We start from the raw sequence: 16,458 nt of genomic DNA, 5'->3' as shown, positions 1-16,458 counted from the left end.
CTGCTTTACTGATACTTTACCATCAAATCCAACATTAGAAAGATCACAAACTGACGCAAGTAGAAGGACATGTCAGCAGAGGCTTTTGTTCTGCAGTGCACTAGTAAGAGTGGATGATATATATATATATATATATATATATATATATATATATATATATATATATATATATATATATATATATATATATATATATATATATATATATATATATATATATATATACAGTATGTCCTACAGATCATTTGAAAAAAAAAAAAATAAAATAAAATAAAAAGGCGCAATACTATATCAGAATCCTCCGATCAACACTCCAAAAAATAACTAAATCATTAACACTCAAAAAATTTCTCTACTATTTATAAATTCTAAGGTGAAACTCGAAATTTTACTCATTATTTAAGTTTCTTCTCAGCTTATGAAACATTCATTTTGTAAGGGTTATTTCCAGAATGGTACAGCAGTTCCCATTTTGATTGATCCTAGCAAACACTGGTACCCATTGACAGTTAACAATGGAATAATTGGCGTTAGATCAGAAGCACGTATAGGGTATTTTAAAGAATTAGGCCATATGGTCAAGCTAGAGTCCTGGAGGATCATTCAACGCCCAGGTGTAACCAAGAGAAAACACCACAGTTGTACAATAAAAAAAAAAAGTTGAAGTTGAACATCACGATGAAGAAAGGATACGGTAATGGAATTGTACAAGAAAGCTAGAAGGTGAGCGAAAATAGGGACCAAGTGGAGGCTGCTAATATCCTTATGTAATGTCCACATGAGGTGCACTGACTGTACTACCCTCTATGCCCACAGCAAGGTAGGAGACCATTAGCCAAAATTAGCACTTTGGGTGATTATATGAAATATATAACATATATCTTAAATATTTAGCTGGTGTGTGTGGGAAGATCATATTACAAATGAAACAGCTGATGAGAATTGGATGGATCTATGGATTTGGGCCCTAATGCTTGACACGGGCCTGTGAGTGTGAGGTCATTCAACTCATCTACAATGGGGGGAAACCCTACTGTTTTAATATGAAGTAAAGGTTAAGAGATTTGAATTAAAGATGAAAGAAAAAAAAACAGGAATATAGGTATAATAGAAAGATACAAAAGTATCTGCAGCTAGGGATAAGAGGACACTGCTTAGACCTTTCAGGATACATAGCACACTTACCCCCATTCAAGGGAAACTGACGAGAGATGTAGTGTCATAGTATGGAAGACTGACAGAGATCATTTGGTCTGGGATGAAATTGAGAGACCAGCAGGTGAGGATAAACACTAGTAGGAAGGGGGAGTAGTCGCTGGTAATCAAAGAACGGGCTCTTAACGTATGATAGGATTGATAGGATTGCACGACTAGACTGGAATCTACAGTGTAAAGGACCACAAATGGTGGATAGAACAGATTGTGTATTATCCTGTGAAGAGAGACCCATATGTCGACCAAATTATAATAGGTACATGAGCTGACCCAATAATATAGTTCTTATCAATTAGCGCTCATTTCCTTTACAAACCACTTCACTTACTCTTTCTTGTCAGTTAATTTCCTATGCCATCATTGTGGACAGGAGTTACAGTTAAATCTAATGGATGGAAATGTATTTAGTTTAAGATGAAAATCAGTTATAAATTACATAATATATATAGTACTACTTTATACACCAAGTGTAATAAAATATGATAAAGGAAACTTACCTGTGATGGTGCCAGCGTTTTTGTATTTTTTCGGCATAGGTGCTTTGACATGCTCCAATCGGGCTCTCGAAGGGCCACTTGATCGATGAAAACTGGAGGAAACTGGTTCACTCTTAGGATCAAAGTCGTCGTCGTCTTCAAGTAATCCCTCTAGACGGTACAGTCCAGCTTCAAAGCTTCCAACGCCTGAGATTGAGGCACTTCGAGATCTGGCTCTGTTCAAGCAACTACGAATACGTAGCTTAATTTCAGAGTTGGATTCTGAGTAACTAGCGGTGGTCTTCACAGGACTTTGGGGAGATGGAGGACTAACGGTTTTACTTTGAGAGGAAGGGGAGCTACGGGTTGTGATGGAATCGACGCCACCACATTTAGGGACAGGGTAAAGGTCAGGATCTTTCAGGAGTTCTCGGTCAAGGTCATCAATAACTGAATCTTCCTCATCAGAGGGGAGGTAAAAAAAGGGTCGGTGAAGGGTTTCTTTGTTGGAGGAATCCAGCTTCTCGTCTATTGTTAGATCTTTCTTGACAGAGGGTGGTGTCCCAGTATCTACAACGCCTTCTTCCGTAGCTCCTGACAACAATTTATCCTTTACTATCTTTCTTCCATTACTGGCGTCTTCTTTGCTACTGGACCCTTTCGGTGAATCCTTTGCTATCTTTTCATTCCCCTTCACTTTTTTGTGGGAGGCACTTCCCTTGAAAAAGTTAAGCAGGTTGGAAGTGTCACCACTAGCTGCAGCAGTAGTCTTAGGTCTCGCAGGAGAGCTGTCAGCCTCCACAGGTTCAAAGTCGCCCTCGTCAGCGCCTACCTTGGAGTAAGCGTGGGAAGGGACATGGGTGTGCGAGAGGGGAGAACCACCACAGACGTTGTTGAAGGCTATGCTTCTTTCACCAGTCTTGTCTTTGAGTTGGTCAGATTCAAAATAGGTGAGTTGTGTCCTTGGAGGAGGGACAGAGTCCTCCTCTGTACAGAAGTCACTCTCGTCCTTGTCGTTGGGATTTTTCTGTGTCCCCCGTAGGCGGCGAAGTGTGAGGGCTGCTGAGGTATATGCAGAGCTGATTCCCCAGGGCCCCCAATTCTCGTCAACCTAGAAAGAGAAGAACAAATAGAATTAATCTAAGTTTGGTTAAGACAATACATATTGGAGGGGACTTAACTCTAAAATTATAGTTGGGTCGGGAAGGAGAGAAAAAGAACTATTGGAAAAACACAGGGTCATTCTTACTACGTGAAATCAGAAAAAAATAGTAAATGAAGGAGAAAAGATAATTGAATCCTGCTGAAAAATTTCAAAAGCAATACATATGTGTAATACCTGAAAAAAAAAAAGATAAAAAGCTTCATGGATATTAAAGAATTCTATAAAGAAAAAACTATAATGCTTTGGAAAGGAAATTAGAAAAAAATATTGAGAATGTTTTTATTACCAATATTTGTGAATCGCATTTTTTTTTTAGAATTTCAATAACAATTAATAAGCTATGATAAAAGACATCAAAAGCAAAAGAAAAAGAATGCAAAGAAATGACAAAAACATCTATTCAACATTCTACCAAATAAATGTCACAAAAGGATACTATCAAATATCATTTAAGCATGAAAATCCATTTTAATACAGTGATCTGTACAAAAAATATGTAATTTATCCTATATTCTAAATTCATTGTTTCCAGATAAGGCATCAACATAGCATGACCACTGAACTACAGGAACTATTCATATACAATATTTTAACAACAAAATTATATAATTTACCCACGTGATCATCGAAAACATTTATTTTTTTCCCAAATGTGGTACTCTATAAAAGGGATTCAATCTTAATTTGCATTAAAACCCTAACAAATGTTATTGAATTCTTATTTAGGTAAATAATGTCCACTGACGTTTTCTCGTAACCTCTGGTTAAATATTAAGCAAATTGCTCCAACCTCTTCAACATGAGATTGTACAAAGGACTTTAATTTGCAAGTCAGTTGTCAAACCAGTAACTGTTTCTGAAACAGTATATGATCGAGTTTCATAAATGGTAAAAAAAAAAAAAAACTTTGTCTATTCAGGATAATAATGGGTGACGTTTGACACTGGACTGTCCAAGACGAATGGAAAAATAAAACATACGTCATAAAGTACTTGAATTGCTCAAAAAATATAATTTTTTTACCATTATTTTAACTTCTCCGAAAGATGTCAGTCACGAGTTAGCATAAAATCATTAAATGATAAATTGCAAGTTATAAAACATAAAATTCACCTTGCAAGGCTTTGGTAATGTGCGTCACAATAAAAGATTTCATAGATACGGACATATTAGCATTAAAAATACCATCCTAATCCATTATCTGCATTTCTAAAGGTTATTATTTAAGGGAGATGGTTATATACACAGGCGTTTAATATTCAATATACAGTAGTAGTTTTCAGGGTATAATCATACAGTAGTTAAGTTTTTTTTTTTTTAAACAGAATTATATCCAAATTCTACCATTACTTTATTCATAAGTTTATTATTATTATTTTTTTAAAGATTCTCATATTTCTCATTTGCCGAATATATTCAACATGTCTTTCGAGTGATTACAAAGCGTTATCATATAGCCTAACAATGACGGATCACCTATACGTGAATCGCAAACAGTACTTCGGAATGACAGAAAATACACAAGCACTTGTTCATATTTATATGTCTAATTGATAGAAGTTAATAAGCTAAATTCTTGCATACATTTACTGAACAAGAAATGTTTGAAAAGTATCAAATGAATATACTCGGGAAAGACTCAAACATATCATATACGAAAAAAAGGATTTTAGAGAGTTTACGAGTTGAGTTGGATCACATTAGGATAACACCCAAAATAATTAAAATACATGGTATTAAAACGGGAATGAATGTAGAAAAATTTTCATTCTCAAGATTATAAAGATGGACAAACTGTATTAAATATTATATGGAAATTGTGAAGTGAAAAGTATAAAACAAGACGAAATTTGATTGGGAGGCATAACACACGAGGCACTATTATATATATATATATATATATATATATATATATATATATATATATATATTATATACATATATATGTATAGAGACATACACACATTATAATTATATATATATATATATATATATATATATATATATATATATATATGCATACATACATATAAATATATACATATATATGTATATACTGTATGTATATTTATATTTATATATATATATATATATATATATATATATACTGTACATATATAAGTATATATATATATATATATATATATATATATATATATATATATATATATATATATACATATATTCATCCTTTATGCAAAATACATGACTATTGCACAACACAAAACACAAATAAAAGAAACACCTCTATTACCTGGTAATTGACTTGTCTCAAACACGTTTTACACATGATTACACTTTTGACTTTTTTCTCGTCGTCTGTTCTATGTTTTGTTATTGCTTGGTTTCTGAAAATACTCTTCTGTAAAAGTCGAAATCTGTTCGCTGTGCTCTGGAAAGACGGTAATTATACGTCACTCATTATCACTTGGCTAACAAAGCACTACTTTTTTCCCTTTAATTCAAGATAACTTTGCATGATAACTTTGCAAGATAACTTTGCAAGATAACTTTGCAAGATAACTTTGCAGAGTTGCAATGTCACTATTCACTTGGATATTAATATCAGTAGTTGTTAATTGATTTAGTGATTAACTGAACGTGATAGCAATAATAACACAAACACACATGATAATGTTAATGAGAATTACAAGCGAGATTTAACACAAATCAATAATTTAGCACATAAAAATGGAAAAGGTGATTGCAATAATAACACAAAACACACGATAATGTTAATGAGAATCACAATCAAGCTTTAACACAAACCAATAATTTAACACATGAAAAACAAGAAAAATAAAAACAATGATTGCCGATGCAATACGTAATAATCACTGAGAGAATTTTCCGTCAACGCCTCATGTATAGTAGGTAGAGACATTGTCTCATTTGGAATCGGGAAAAATGGAGTCTTTAAAAGGTAGAAGTATGTTAGACTAGAGCCGAGTCTCTTTCTGAGCTCACTGCTCTCTAGCAATGAGCTTATCTTATCATTTCTTAAACTCGTAATCTATCCTTCTCAGCAATGTAAAAGATAACGAGATTAAATCTATATTATGTGATAAGCTCATGAGAGTTTCACGTGGTGGACGGGGGCGTGCAAACAACGTAGACTTTACCAGTTACATTCACACCTATCGACCATTGAAGCACCTAGGAAGTACAAAGACTTAAATGCGGTCTTCAAAGTTGTTTCAATAATTGTTTAAGATAACAAGCAAGTCGACATGCTCTGTTACAGCCTTTAAAATCAATGTAATTGTAACTCTCTCTCTCTCTCTCTCTCTCTCTCTCTCTCTCTCTCTCTCTCTCTCTCTCTCTCTCTCTCTCTCTCTCTCAGTAATCCTACATATGTTTCTTCGCCAATGGGCAATGAGCTTATCAACGCTCGGCAACATCTACGTGACTATCCAAGTCTTATCTCAAATAACCAATTCATCTTCATACTCAGCGGGAGACAAAGAGACAGGTATACTTTTTGTGACAATAACTCTTGACAGATTGCCGGAACTGGACAAAAAATTGTTTAACGTACAAACACATACACACACACACACACACACACATATATATATATATATATATATATATATATATATATATACAGATATTTATTTATATATATATATATATATATATATATATATATATATATATATATAATATATATATATATAAACTTGGAATTAACAATAAGGAAAAATGCATAGGACAATTATTGTTTTCATTGACTATTTATCTAAAATTGTTCAGTGGATACTCCTCCCAGAGCTCACAAAGAAGAAAAGCAATAAAAAAGGAAATTAACAGTTTAGAAAGTAATAGAGAATAAAGAGGATCATTTTCGATCAAGAGGCGAGTGGATCCAAAGATATACTGGCAAAGAGAACAGTTCAAGTCAAGCTTTCTAAAGAAACAAACTGTTCAGTAAGTAATTAATGTAACAAAAACCTAAATTGCAGGCAAAATGAACATAACCATGAGTTATCTCTCTGCAAATGAGTAAGGCTGAGAATATTTCTTACTGAAGTTACTGCTGGGGAAGTTAATTAAGGGGTTGAAAAAACGAAAGACATGGAATTATGACAATTTCTGATTGAACGTCAGATAGACAATTGCTTTAAAAATAAATGCTTGGATAATAACTAATATTCTAAGTATATCGATGGTCTTATAGATATTTCTATGCTAACATAGTAAACAATAAGCCAGCTCATGTATTCTATTGATATATAACTAAAGTAAATAAGGAATACCATGACTGAAGTAGAGATTATTTACTATGGATCTTGGCCCCAAGTTTTAAGAGATAGGATACGCAAAATGGCAAGATAACATCAAGGTAAATTGGCAAGGAAAAATTAGGCAAAATTAAAGTTACACCCATCGAAGATGAGAACAAACAGCGCTGACCAGAAACACTTGCATATTTAAGAAATACTTTAATAATTCAACCATAACAGCTGTACAAATGTGGGTACTTTTAAATGATGAAATTATTTTTTATTGCTAATACTTTCTTGTACTTGGCATGGTTTTATGATAGTTCATAACTTCGACAGTATACAATAGAATTATTTTCTCTTAATTAGCGTAGAAAATAAATGTTCCTTTAATTAATCTTCCTCAATACAAATAATCTTTACTCCATTGTATATCCAAAATTAACCTTATTTATTGCCACCATAATACATTATTAAAGAAAAAAAAAGAAAACGTAGAACATATTTCCAGAGTTTAAAAAAGAAAAAGCCATCAATAGAATATGGTAAACTTCTCGGCTTAAGCGATCGCTTGACAGGTAAGTCAATAAACGTAAAGGTGTCTGGTTTCAATTCCAGTTTCGTCAGAATAGATGCTCATCAGGATGTCAGCCAGGCAATCTCAACCCGACCACTGTCGTGCCCAACCACAGCAGTGGCCTCCCCAGTAAACAGCTTAAACTCACGGTCCCGGGCTGGGATCGATCTGCTGCCATGCGAATTCTAGGAGAACATATTACCACTGTACTAAGGATACAGGATATCACGACGATATTTTGTATGCATCCAAAACATTTTCTTTAAACAAAAATAAATCAAAATACGTAACGAAAGTCTATTAAATAATTGACGCAGCTATCACAAAGAAGGCAACGTTAAATAATAATGTTTTATATTTCGAAACAGGGATAAAACATTTCAAGAAGTGGTAAATCTAAGATTACTTCCCATCCTCAACCTGTCACAAAAAAAAGAAAAAAAAAAAAAGGGCCACCTAATCTATTTCTTTTACCAGGCATCCAGAGATTACTTTGTCCCTTAGGTTATTTCATCTCAATCTATCAAGCCTTCCTTGAGGTACCATATCGAGTTACTCAAATTCTAAACGATGAGAATCCAAGTGATGTTTGGAATGTATTTACATGTTTTGTTTAGTTTGATTTAACATATATATTTACGGACATAAAGGAATTTATATGCAATTCATAAGACGTTTTCATGAATAGATAGATTTTAAGTTTAAAAAAAATCCGGACCAAATTGAAAGTACTGGTTTGGCTCAGGGGAAAAAAAATTATTGACAGAAAAGTTGCTTTAATATTTATTACGATTAAGAAATAAACAAAAACAACAAAAAAACCTAAACACATCTGTGACCGTGTATTCATGTATTCACAACAACATCTGGCAATAAATCGAACGTTTCCCATTTCAAGCTCTTCTTTCGAGTGTACACAGTTTTCTCCCTCGAGCGTGTCTCAAGGGTAGAAACAATCTCGAGAGTCACGTGATCAAACATTGCAAGTGCCACCACTCAAGGTAAATCTCACCCGGGGACCGAGGCGCCCCCCCCCCCCCCCCACACACCCCTCTCCACCAACGGGACTCACTTCAGTTACTTTCACTGACGGCACCAAATGCGGACCCTTGGCGACGGTATATGAAGAATTGCACGTAGCCAGAATTGACTTAATTTCATAAATTGTATGGGTATCAAAATCCACAATTACATACGTTGTACGAGTATATTAAAAAATAAAAAAATAGCAGGAGTTTTCACACTTTTTTTCAAAGTACCTCTACAGCTTTGAAAAAGTGCGAAAGCTCCTGCTATTTTTCCAAATATACAATGCATGCAATTGTGGAATTTACTTTGAAAAAAGTGTGAAAGCTCCTGCTATTTTTAAATATACAAGGCATGTAATTGTGGATTTTAATACCCAAGATCAACGGACACGGTATGATGTTTTATTCAGTCTATAAATCTTATATCATTGAAAGGAGATTGATCAGCCCCATAATCATAAATCTTATAATGAAAAAAAAAAAATCAGGTATGACTTTGATTTCTCAGTTATTTTGACGAGGAACGTTTGTTAATATGTACGTATATTTAATGGCAAAGATTTAAAATTGAATAATAAAATCTTTTGCTTGAAAAAAAAAAAAATCTTACATTCTAGATGTAATCTTGTAGAAAGATCGTGCATTGCAGGACGTATAATTTTTTTGCCAGCCCCCCCCCCCCTCCCCCCCCAAAAAAAAAGCAAAACGCACTTTTCTTGAACTTCTTCTATCGAAATATTATTTCAAAGAAAGGTAGCGTATTTTTGTATTAGGGCTTTTAACTGTTTTTGACGCTTCTATAAGAACCTTAAAGATCCGGTAAAATAAGAGCTACATCGCTTCAAGCACGATATATTTGAGACCAAAGACATCCGTTCAGTTCGTTCAGTGTGAGTACTAGGTTTAGTTCGTTCATTGAGTACTAGAAAGAAATATTTGGACGAGAAATACCTAGCGGTTAATGATGAATGAACATTAATGATCTGAATCATATGTTTTCATGTTTAATAGAGTGAGGTAAGTCTCTTTTTTTTGTTTGTTTATATATGAAAGATGTCAAATGTTGTTAGGCTTATAGCATCCTGCTTTTCCAACAAAAGTTGTAGCTTAGCTTATAATAATAATGATAACAACAACAACAACAACAACAACAACAACAACAACGACGACGACAACAATAATAATAATAATAATAATAGTAATAATAATAATAATAATAATAACAAAAGACATTTGAATATTGTACTAAAAGATTAAATTTGAATAGCTGTATTAAGAAATGCCGCAAAAATTAATACTACTATTGTAGCTACTTCATTTGAAGCCAAGCTTATGAACATGGAACGGTCCCGATCGAAAACAAAACACAAAAATGTATAAAGCAAATATAAAAAACGGGTAATTAGACATTTGGAAAAGCCAAATGCACATAAAAAAAGAAGAAAAAAAAATAATCCGTTCTATCTGAACTAATAACAGATCTTAAAATGAAATTTTAAATAGTTACGATAAACAGATGATAAACATGGAATAATTACCGCAAGCGATGCTAAAAATAGACAGTGAAAAAGATAAGCAGAAAAAAAAATGATAATTGCACTCCAAGTAGAGAAAGGACAGAGAAGATGACTCGGGATAAATTTTGAAGTAAAAGAACACACATTAAGAGTGAAGGTAACTTAAAGAGAAGCCCTAGGCACAGCTGCTTACGTAATGAGCAAACCCAACACGCATTTGGATATACGGGAGGATGGGAACACCAACACCATGTTATTTTCAGAGATCTAATTAACGTTACAGAATAATACAGAGGAGACGAAGTTGGCAGAAAAGAAAAAAAGGTTATATCACACTTCGATCTGTAGGGGAGTTCTACCCACTCTGTGCCTCAAGTAGTTTAGACGGTAGTGAAAGATGTTACGCTAAGTCCCTTTTAGCTGTTTTTCTTATTTTCATTTATCTTACCATATTTTCTCGCTTAGTTGTACAACTTCTTTAGTTATACCATGGCTTCATTTGCATTTTTTACTACGAACAAAGACAGTTAGACTATAACCAAGAAATGGCAGTCTAAGTCCTTGTTATAGTACATTTAATAATAATAATAATAATAATAATAATAATAATAATAATAATAATAATGAAATCATGGAACAAATTTCACTCATCAATCATATCATTATTACCAGCTAAGCTACAACCCTAGTTAGAAAAGCAAGAAAGGAAATACGGATAAATATATAAACTATATGAAAAGTAATGGATAACGAATATAAAATATCTTAAGCATAGTAAAAAGGTTAAAATAAGCATGTCATTCCCTAACTATGAAAGGAGACTCTTGTCAACCTGTCAACATAAAAACATTCGCTGCAAGTTTGGACTTCTGAAGTTCCACAGATTCAATTGGCCGGTTAGAAGAGCATTCCACAATCTGGTCGCAGCGGGAATAAAACTTCTAGAATAATGTGTAGTATCGAGTCTATGATGAAGGCAAGGCTATTAGAACTAACTACATACCTAGCACTACATACAGGACGGTACAGTCTGGGATGATCAGATTGTAAAGGATGTTCAGGATTATGAAAATCTTATGCAACATGTATAAAGAACTAAGTGAACAACGGTGCCAGAAATTGATATCAAGAACAGGATTATGACATTTAATATTTTATCAAAGAAATTAAGATGAGAATCAGCAGCTGAAGACAAAACAGGAGAACAATACTGGAAACAGAATGGAAGAATTAAAATATTCCTTGAGAATAGACTGATAATTATCAAAGAGACTTAGAGCGACTTTCCCAATTAGCCAATTTTTGTATAATTGAAGAAAAAACAAACTGTATGTGTTTTTCAAAAGTAAATTTGCAATCAAGATTTACACCTAAAATTTTAAAGGAGTTTTATATAGTTAAAGAAACATTATCAATGCAGAGATCCGGATGTTGAGGAGCCACTGTCCTCGACCTACTTACAATCATACTTTGAGTTTCGTTAGATATAGAGTTCAACTTCATGCCCCATAATTTGCACTATGCACTTATTTTTCCTAGATCTCTATTAAGGGATTCAGCAACCCAAGATCTACATTCAGGGAATGTAATTGACAAAGAGAGTACTGCTCGTATTCTACTTGAAAATGAAATGACAGACTGCGTAATATTGAGAGAGAGAGAGAGAGAGAGAGAGAGAGAGAGAGAGAGAGAGAGAGAGAGAGAGAGAGAGAGAGAGAGAGAGAGAGAGAGAGAATAGGTTTACTCTGAAGTTGCTGGTAAGGAAATATTTTCAGAAGGAAAATTGCCACCTTGCCGTTTTGGGAATCCCACGCTAGCTCGCCCAACTCATTTGTAGGTCTTCCGTTCTGGACATAAAATTGAAGGATAAATGTATTATTAGATGAAAATATCCTATAGATTTTAATCCCTACAACGAAGACTTAGGTTTACATTAGGGAAAGTTGACCTTGCTAAGGGTTTACAAATCCATTATTCATAATAGTATGAATATTAGAATATTTTCATGTTTCCTAAATCAACTGTCATGCCCCACGTTGCTACCCGATCATCATGACGCCTCCTAACAGTGTCTTGCACAGACATTTACGCAATTTCTTTCTGCAATGATTGAATTTTCATAATCGCTTAACAACATCGAATCATTTTCAACCAATCTCTATGCATTTCTGTATAATTAACTATAACAAAGTAACGCGCATGCGCAAAACAAACACAAGCACACATTATATATATATATATATATATATATATATATATATATATATATATATATATATATATATGTATGTATATATATATATATATATATATATATATATATATACACATATATATACATACATATATATATATATATATATATATATATAAATATATATATATATATATATATATATATATATATATATATGTATATGTGTGTATGTATAAGCATAATATATATACACGTGTGCAAACGCGCGCGTGCGCATGTGTATAAAATTACTCAGTTGAATGTAACGTGGGCCAATGTCTTCATTGGTTATTTTCAGTTTACTTGGCCAAACATTCCAAATTCCGCAGTGGGGGGGGGGGCCCTTATTTCATTCCACATTCCAGGGGGCTTTTTTCATTTCCAATTCCAGGGTTTTTTTCATTCCAATTTACAGGGGCTTTTTTTCCAATACAAATGTGGCAACACTTTCCACCTTATAAATCCCAGGTTTTTATAATCATTATTCTCTTTAGCAGAGAAATGAGAATATTTACTATCATGGTGTTAAAACGCATCTCAATCAATGGACTCTTTAAACTAGCTGATCTCATTTCACAATCAGACTTTAAAGAGCATGTAAGACAAGTCAAAACTGTGTTCTCATTATTATTATATTCATTACTTGGTAAGTTACAACCACCCTATTTGGAAAAGCAAGATACTATAAGCCTAAGAGCTCCACTAAGGAAAATAGCATAGTAAGGAAAGGAAATAAGGAATTAACTAAAATACAAGGTGAGTAATTAACAATTAAAATAAAATATTTTAAGAACAGTAACAACATTAATATAATTCTTTCATATGTAAACTATTAAAACTTAAAAAACAAGAGGAAGAAACATTACATATACTAGTGTGCCTGAAGGTACCTCCAAGCAAGAGAACTCTACCCCAAGACAGTGGAAGACCATGGTACAGAGGATATGGTACTGCCCAAGACTAGACGAAGTTAGATAACATAATATGAATGCAAAACTTATACAGGTTTAATGGTGTCATTTCCGTTTTCACTTTGACGTGGTTGACATAAAAAAAAAGTAAAAGTAAAAAGGTGAGCCAATAAAAATCTTAGATTGGAGTGAAAGCCATTTCACACTTTCAGTATCCTCATATATTGGGATCTCCTATAAAAGGAAATATTAATTCCATGGTGTTGCGCTTAAAAGAACTCTAGACAGAGAAAAATGAGGAAAACATATAATCTAAATACATTAAAATACACAATTTTCCGTGTATGTATGATTAATGAAATAAACCCACAATCTATAGAAAAAAGATTTATTTCGAGCTTTCAAGGGGACCATCTCCCTTCCTCTTGTTTTCTGAAGAGGAAGGGAGATGGACCCTTCGAACGCTCAAAGTAAATGTAAATCATTCCTTTTGTGAGAGAGAGAGAGAGAGAGAGAGAGAGAGAGAGAGAGAGAGAGAGAGAGAGAGAGATCTAGTGCTGAATTTGCTAGGTGCTGAGTAGTGATTTGATCTGGCTGATTAATCATAGACTATTATAGGATTTTGATTAAATTCAGATTAAAATGAATAACTAATTTTAGGAACTTTATAAAACCACATAGAATTCTATAAGAATAGAATTAAGGACCTGTTAATGGCACTTTCTCTTTAGATGATGTCACTCTAACCCCTTCTCTCTTCCTCTCTCTTCAAACAGTCATATGCTGATGGATTTATATTATCATATTGATATTATCATAACTTTAAAATGCTAAATTTGGAATTCTTTTCCAACTCCATTTTCCCATGATTTATATACCATTGTCTTTCGTCCTTTTAGAGGATAAACGCCTGATGCTTCATTTCTTCTGGGCTAGAAAACAACCTCATTTTGACCCTCCAATAACCATTTTAGATTGGAAAATAAAGTATTTACATTGAATGCTATTAATAATGACAACAGAGAATCAAAAGAAAATTTATTTATTCATGAAATTACGCATTTCATGAAAGAATGATCTAAAGTCCATAGCCCAAATTGGGAACTATTACAGGTTTAAAGTTCACTCATGAATGGCAGAGACCAGGGACAGTAACACTGCCCCATGATCAGCGTCCAAGCGCCCTCTACACCCAAGATAGGACCAAGGAGGTCCAAGCACTGGCTTCTGACGACTTAGCAGATAGACATATCGGGTCCCCCAAAACTCCCATCCTTAGCTCACAAAGATGATGAAGTTCTAGCAACCAAAAAAAAACTAACGAGTCTGAGCGGGACTTGAATCCCAGTCTGGCGTTCACCAGTCAGGGACGTTACCGCATCGGCCACCACAACCCTAGTTAAAGGGCTCTCACATAACTACTACAAAAGCTGACAAGACAAGACTTTAATTAGGCACTCTCCCTTACGCAAACGTAAAAAGGCTCCCAATTCTTTGGCTTTTCCTCAAGTCTGAAATCTTATAGATATCCTTTTATCCTACCTTTGTTCCTACCCATTCATTTATTTGCTCTAAAGCTCTTCCAATAACAAACTGTTGTCATTTCAAATATATAAATAATGATACGCCAGAGTAACGGCCAATCCAGATTTTTGGACATTTTAGAAAAAAATATTGAAAATATATAAAAGAAAAATAAAATTAATTTTATACGAGAGCTAAGTTCCACAGACTCGCATCCAAATAAGTCTGGAAATCTGCACTAAAGGCAAAATGCGTAAGGAATTACATACACATACACAAACACACACGATATATATATATATATATATATATATATATATATATATATATATATATATATGACAATTTTTGCAAAATTTATCATTAATCGAATGGCGAGTAACAAACTACCAATTAGCTACGATGGTGAAGATGGGTTGACTTCAATTCTAAGACCAAAAAACCTGAATTAGACAGGTATAAGTACAGAAGGATTGTCATTGACTTTTATCTTTCTCCGTGGCCAAGTGGTTAAGTCACTGTCTATACAAGTTTGCCGGACCAGGGTTCGACTCCCGGCCGGTCACAAGCTCTTGTCTTTGTGTGATTTCGCCTGGGGTTCTGATCTCGAGGTCGTTAAGAGAATCCAGACATTAATGTCTAAAAAATATATATGGTTTATTTGAATATATATATATATATATATATATATATATATATATATATATATATATATATATATATATATATATATATATATGGAAACTGATACCATCAAAACTTTTGCAACGATTAGAAACACCAAAACTCAGTGTTTCTGTGAAGAAAAAATCAGCTTAAGAATCACGAGATAAAAGAAACATCATGCAAAGCTAATAACTTTCAAATCCACTATCAGGAACGAGGGGAGGAATTACACTGCCCCCCACCCAAATAAACTTGCATACTTTTACTCATTAACAATATTTATCTACTGATATAATCAAGGTATCTAGTGCTACATCGCAATATTCATCAAAGACGTTACATATGTTAATAATAAATTGCCACAGCTAAGAAAGTTTATAGAGAATATTAAAATGTAAACAAAAAACTTAACTCACAGTTTTAAAAATTTAGAGAGAAATTACAATGTTAACAAAAAGCTTAACTCGCAGCTTTGAAAATTTAGAGAAAATTACAATGTTAACAAAAGGCTTAACTCACAGGTAAGATAATTTAAGAGAGAAATTACCCAGTAATCATAAAGCTTAATTCACAGCTTTAAATATTTTGAGAGAAATTACAATGTTAACAAAATGCTAAACTCTCAGCTTGGAAAATTTGGAGAGAAATTGAGAAATTGCAATGCTAACGAAAATTTTAACTCGCAGCTTGGAAAATTTAGAGAGAAATTACAATGTAAACAAACGCTTAACTCGCAGCTTAGAAAATTGAGAGAAATTATTATGTAAACAAAAAGTTCAACTCACAGCTTAGAAAACTTAGGTAAATTACAATTTAAACAAAAAGTTTAAGTTAACTCTCTGAACACCCTTCTGCATCAAGATCTTATTTGGAAATGTGAAAGTGGTCAAACTTTGGCAATAATATGCATCCTCGAG

The 16,458-nt window shown here is 33.3% G+C and overlaps 1 protein-coding gene across 5 annotated transcripts in view; it reads right to left on the bottom strand.

Moving 5' to 3' along the window:
• Nucleotides 1-16,458, bottom strand: part of milt (trafficking kinesin-binding protein milt) — a 393,019-nt gene that overhangs the window by 303,749 nt on the left and 72,812 nt on the right. For 2 of the 5 annotated variants that reach the window (XM_068364781.1, XM_068364782.1), the window contains one exon: nucleotides 1,713-2,802. In XM_068364781.1, the coding sequence (XP_068220882.1) occupies nucleotides 1,713-2,802 (1,090 nt within the window). Of the gene's footprint in view, nucleotides 1-1,712; nucleotides 2,803-5,110; nucleotides 5,249-5,683; nucleotides 5,815-16,458 lie in introns of those variants that run through there. The other 3 variants (XM_068364780.1, XM_068364784.1, XM_068364783.1) reach the window with 3 other exon arrangements.

The sequence above is a fragment of the Palaemon carinicauda genome, chromosome 41, assembly GCF_036898095.1.
Source record: "Palaemon carinicauda isolate YSFRI2023 chromosome 41, ASM3689809v2, whole genome shotgun sequence".
Taxonomy (NCBI): Eukaryota; Metazoa; Arthropoda; class Malacostraca; order Decapoda; family Palaemonidae; genus Palaemon; species Palaemon carinicauda.
The sequence above is the reverse complement of the archived record's forward strand: the minus strand, read 5'-3'. Positions and strand labels throughout refer to the sequence as shown.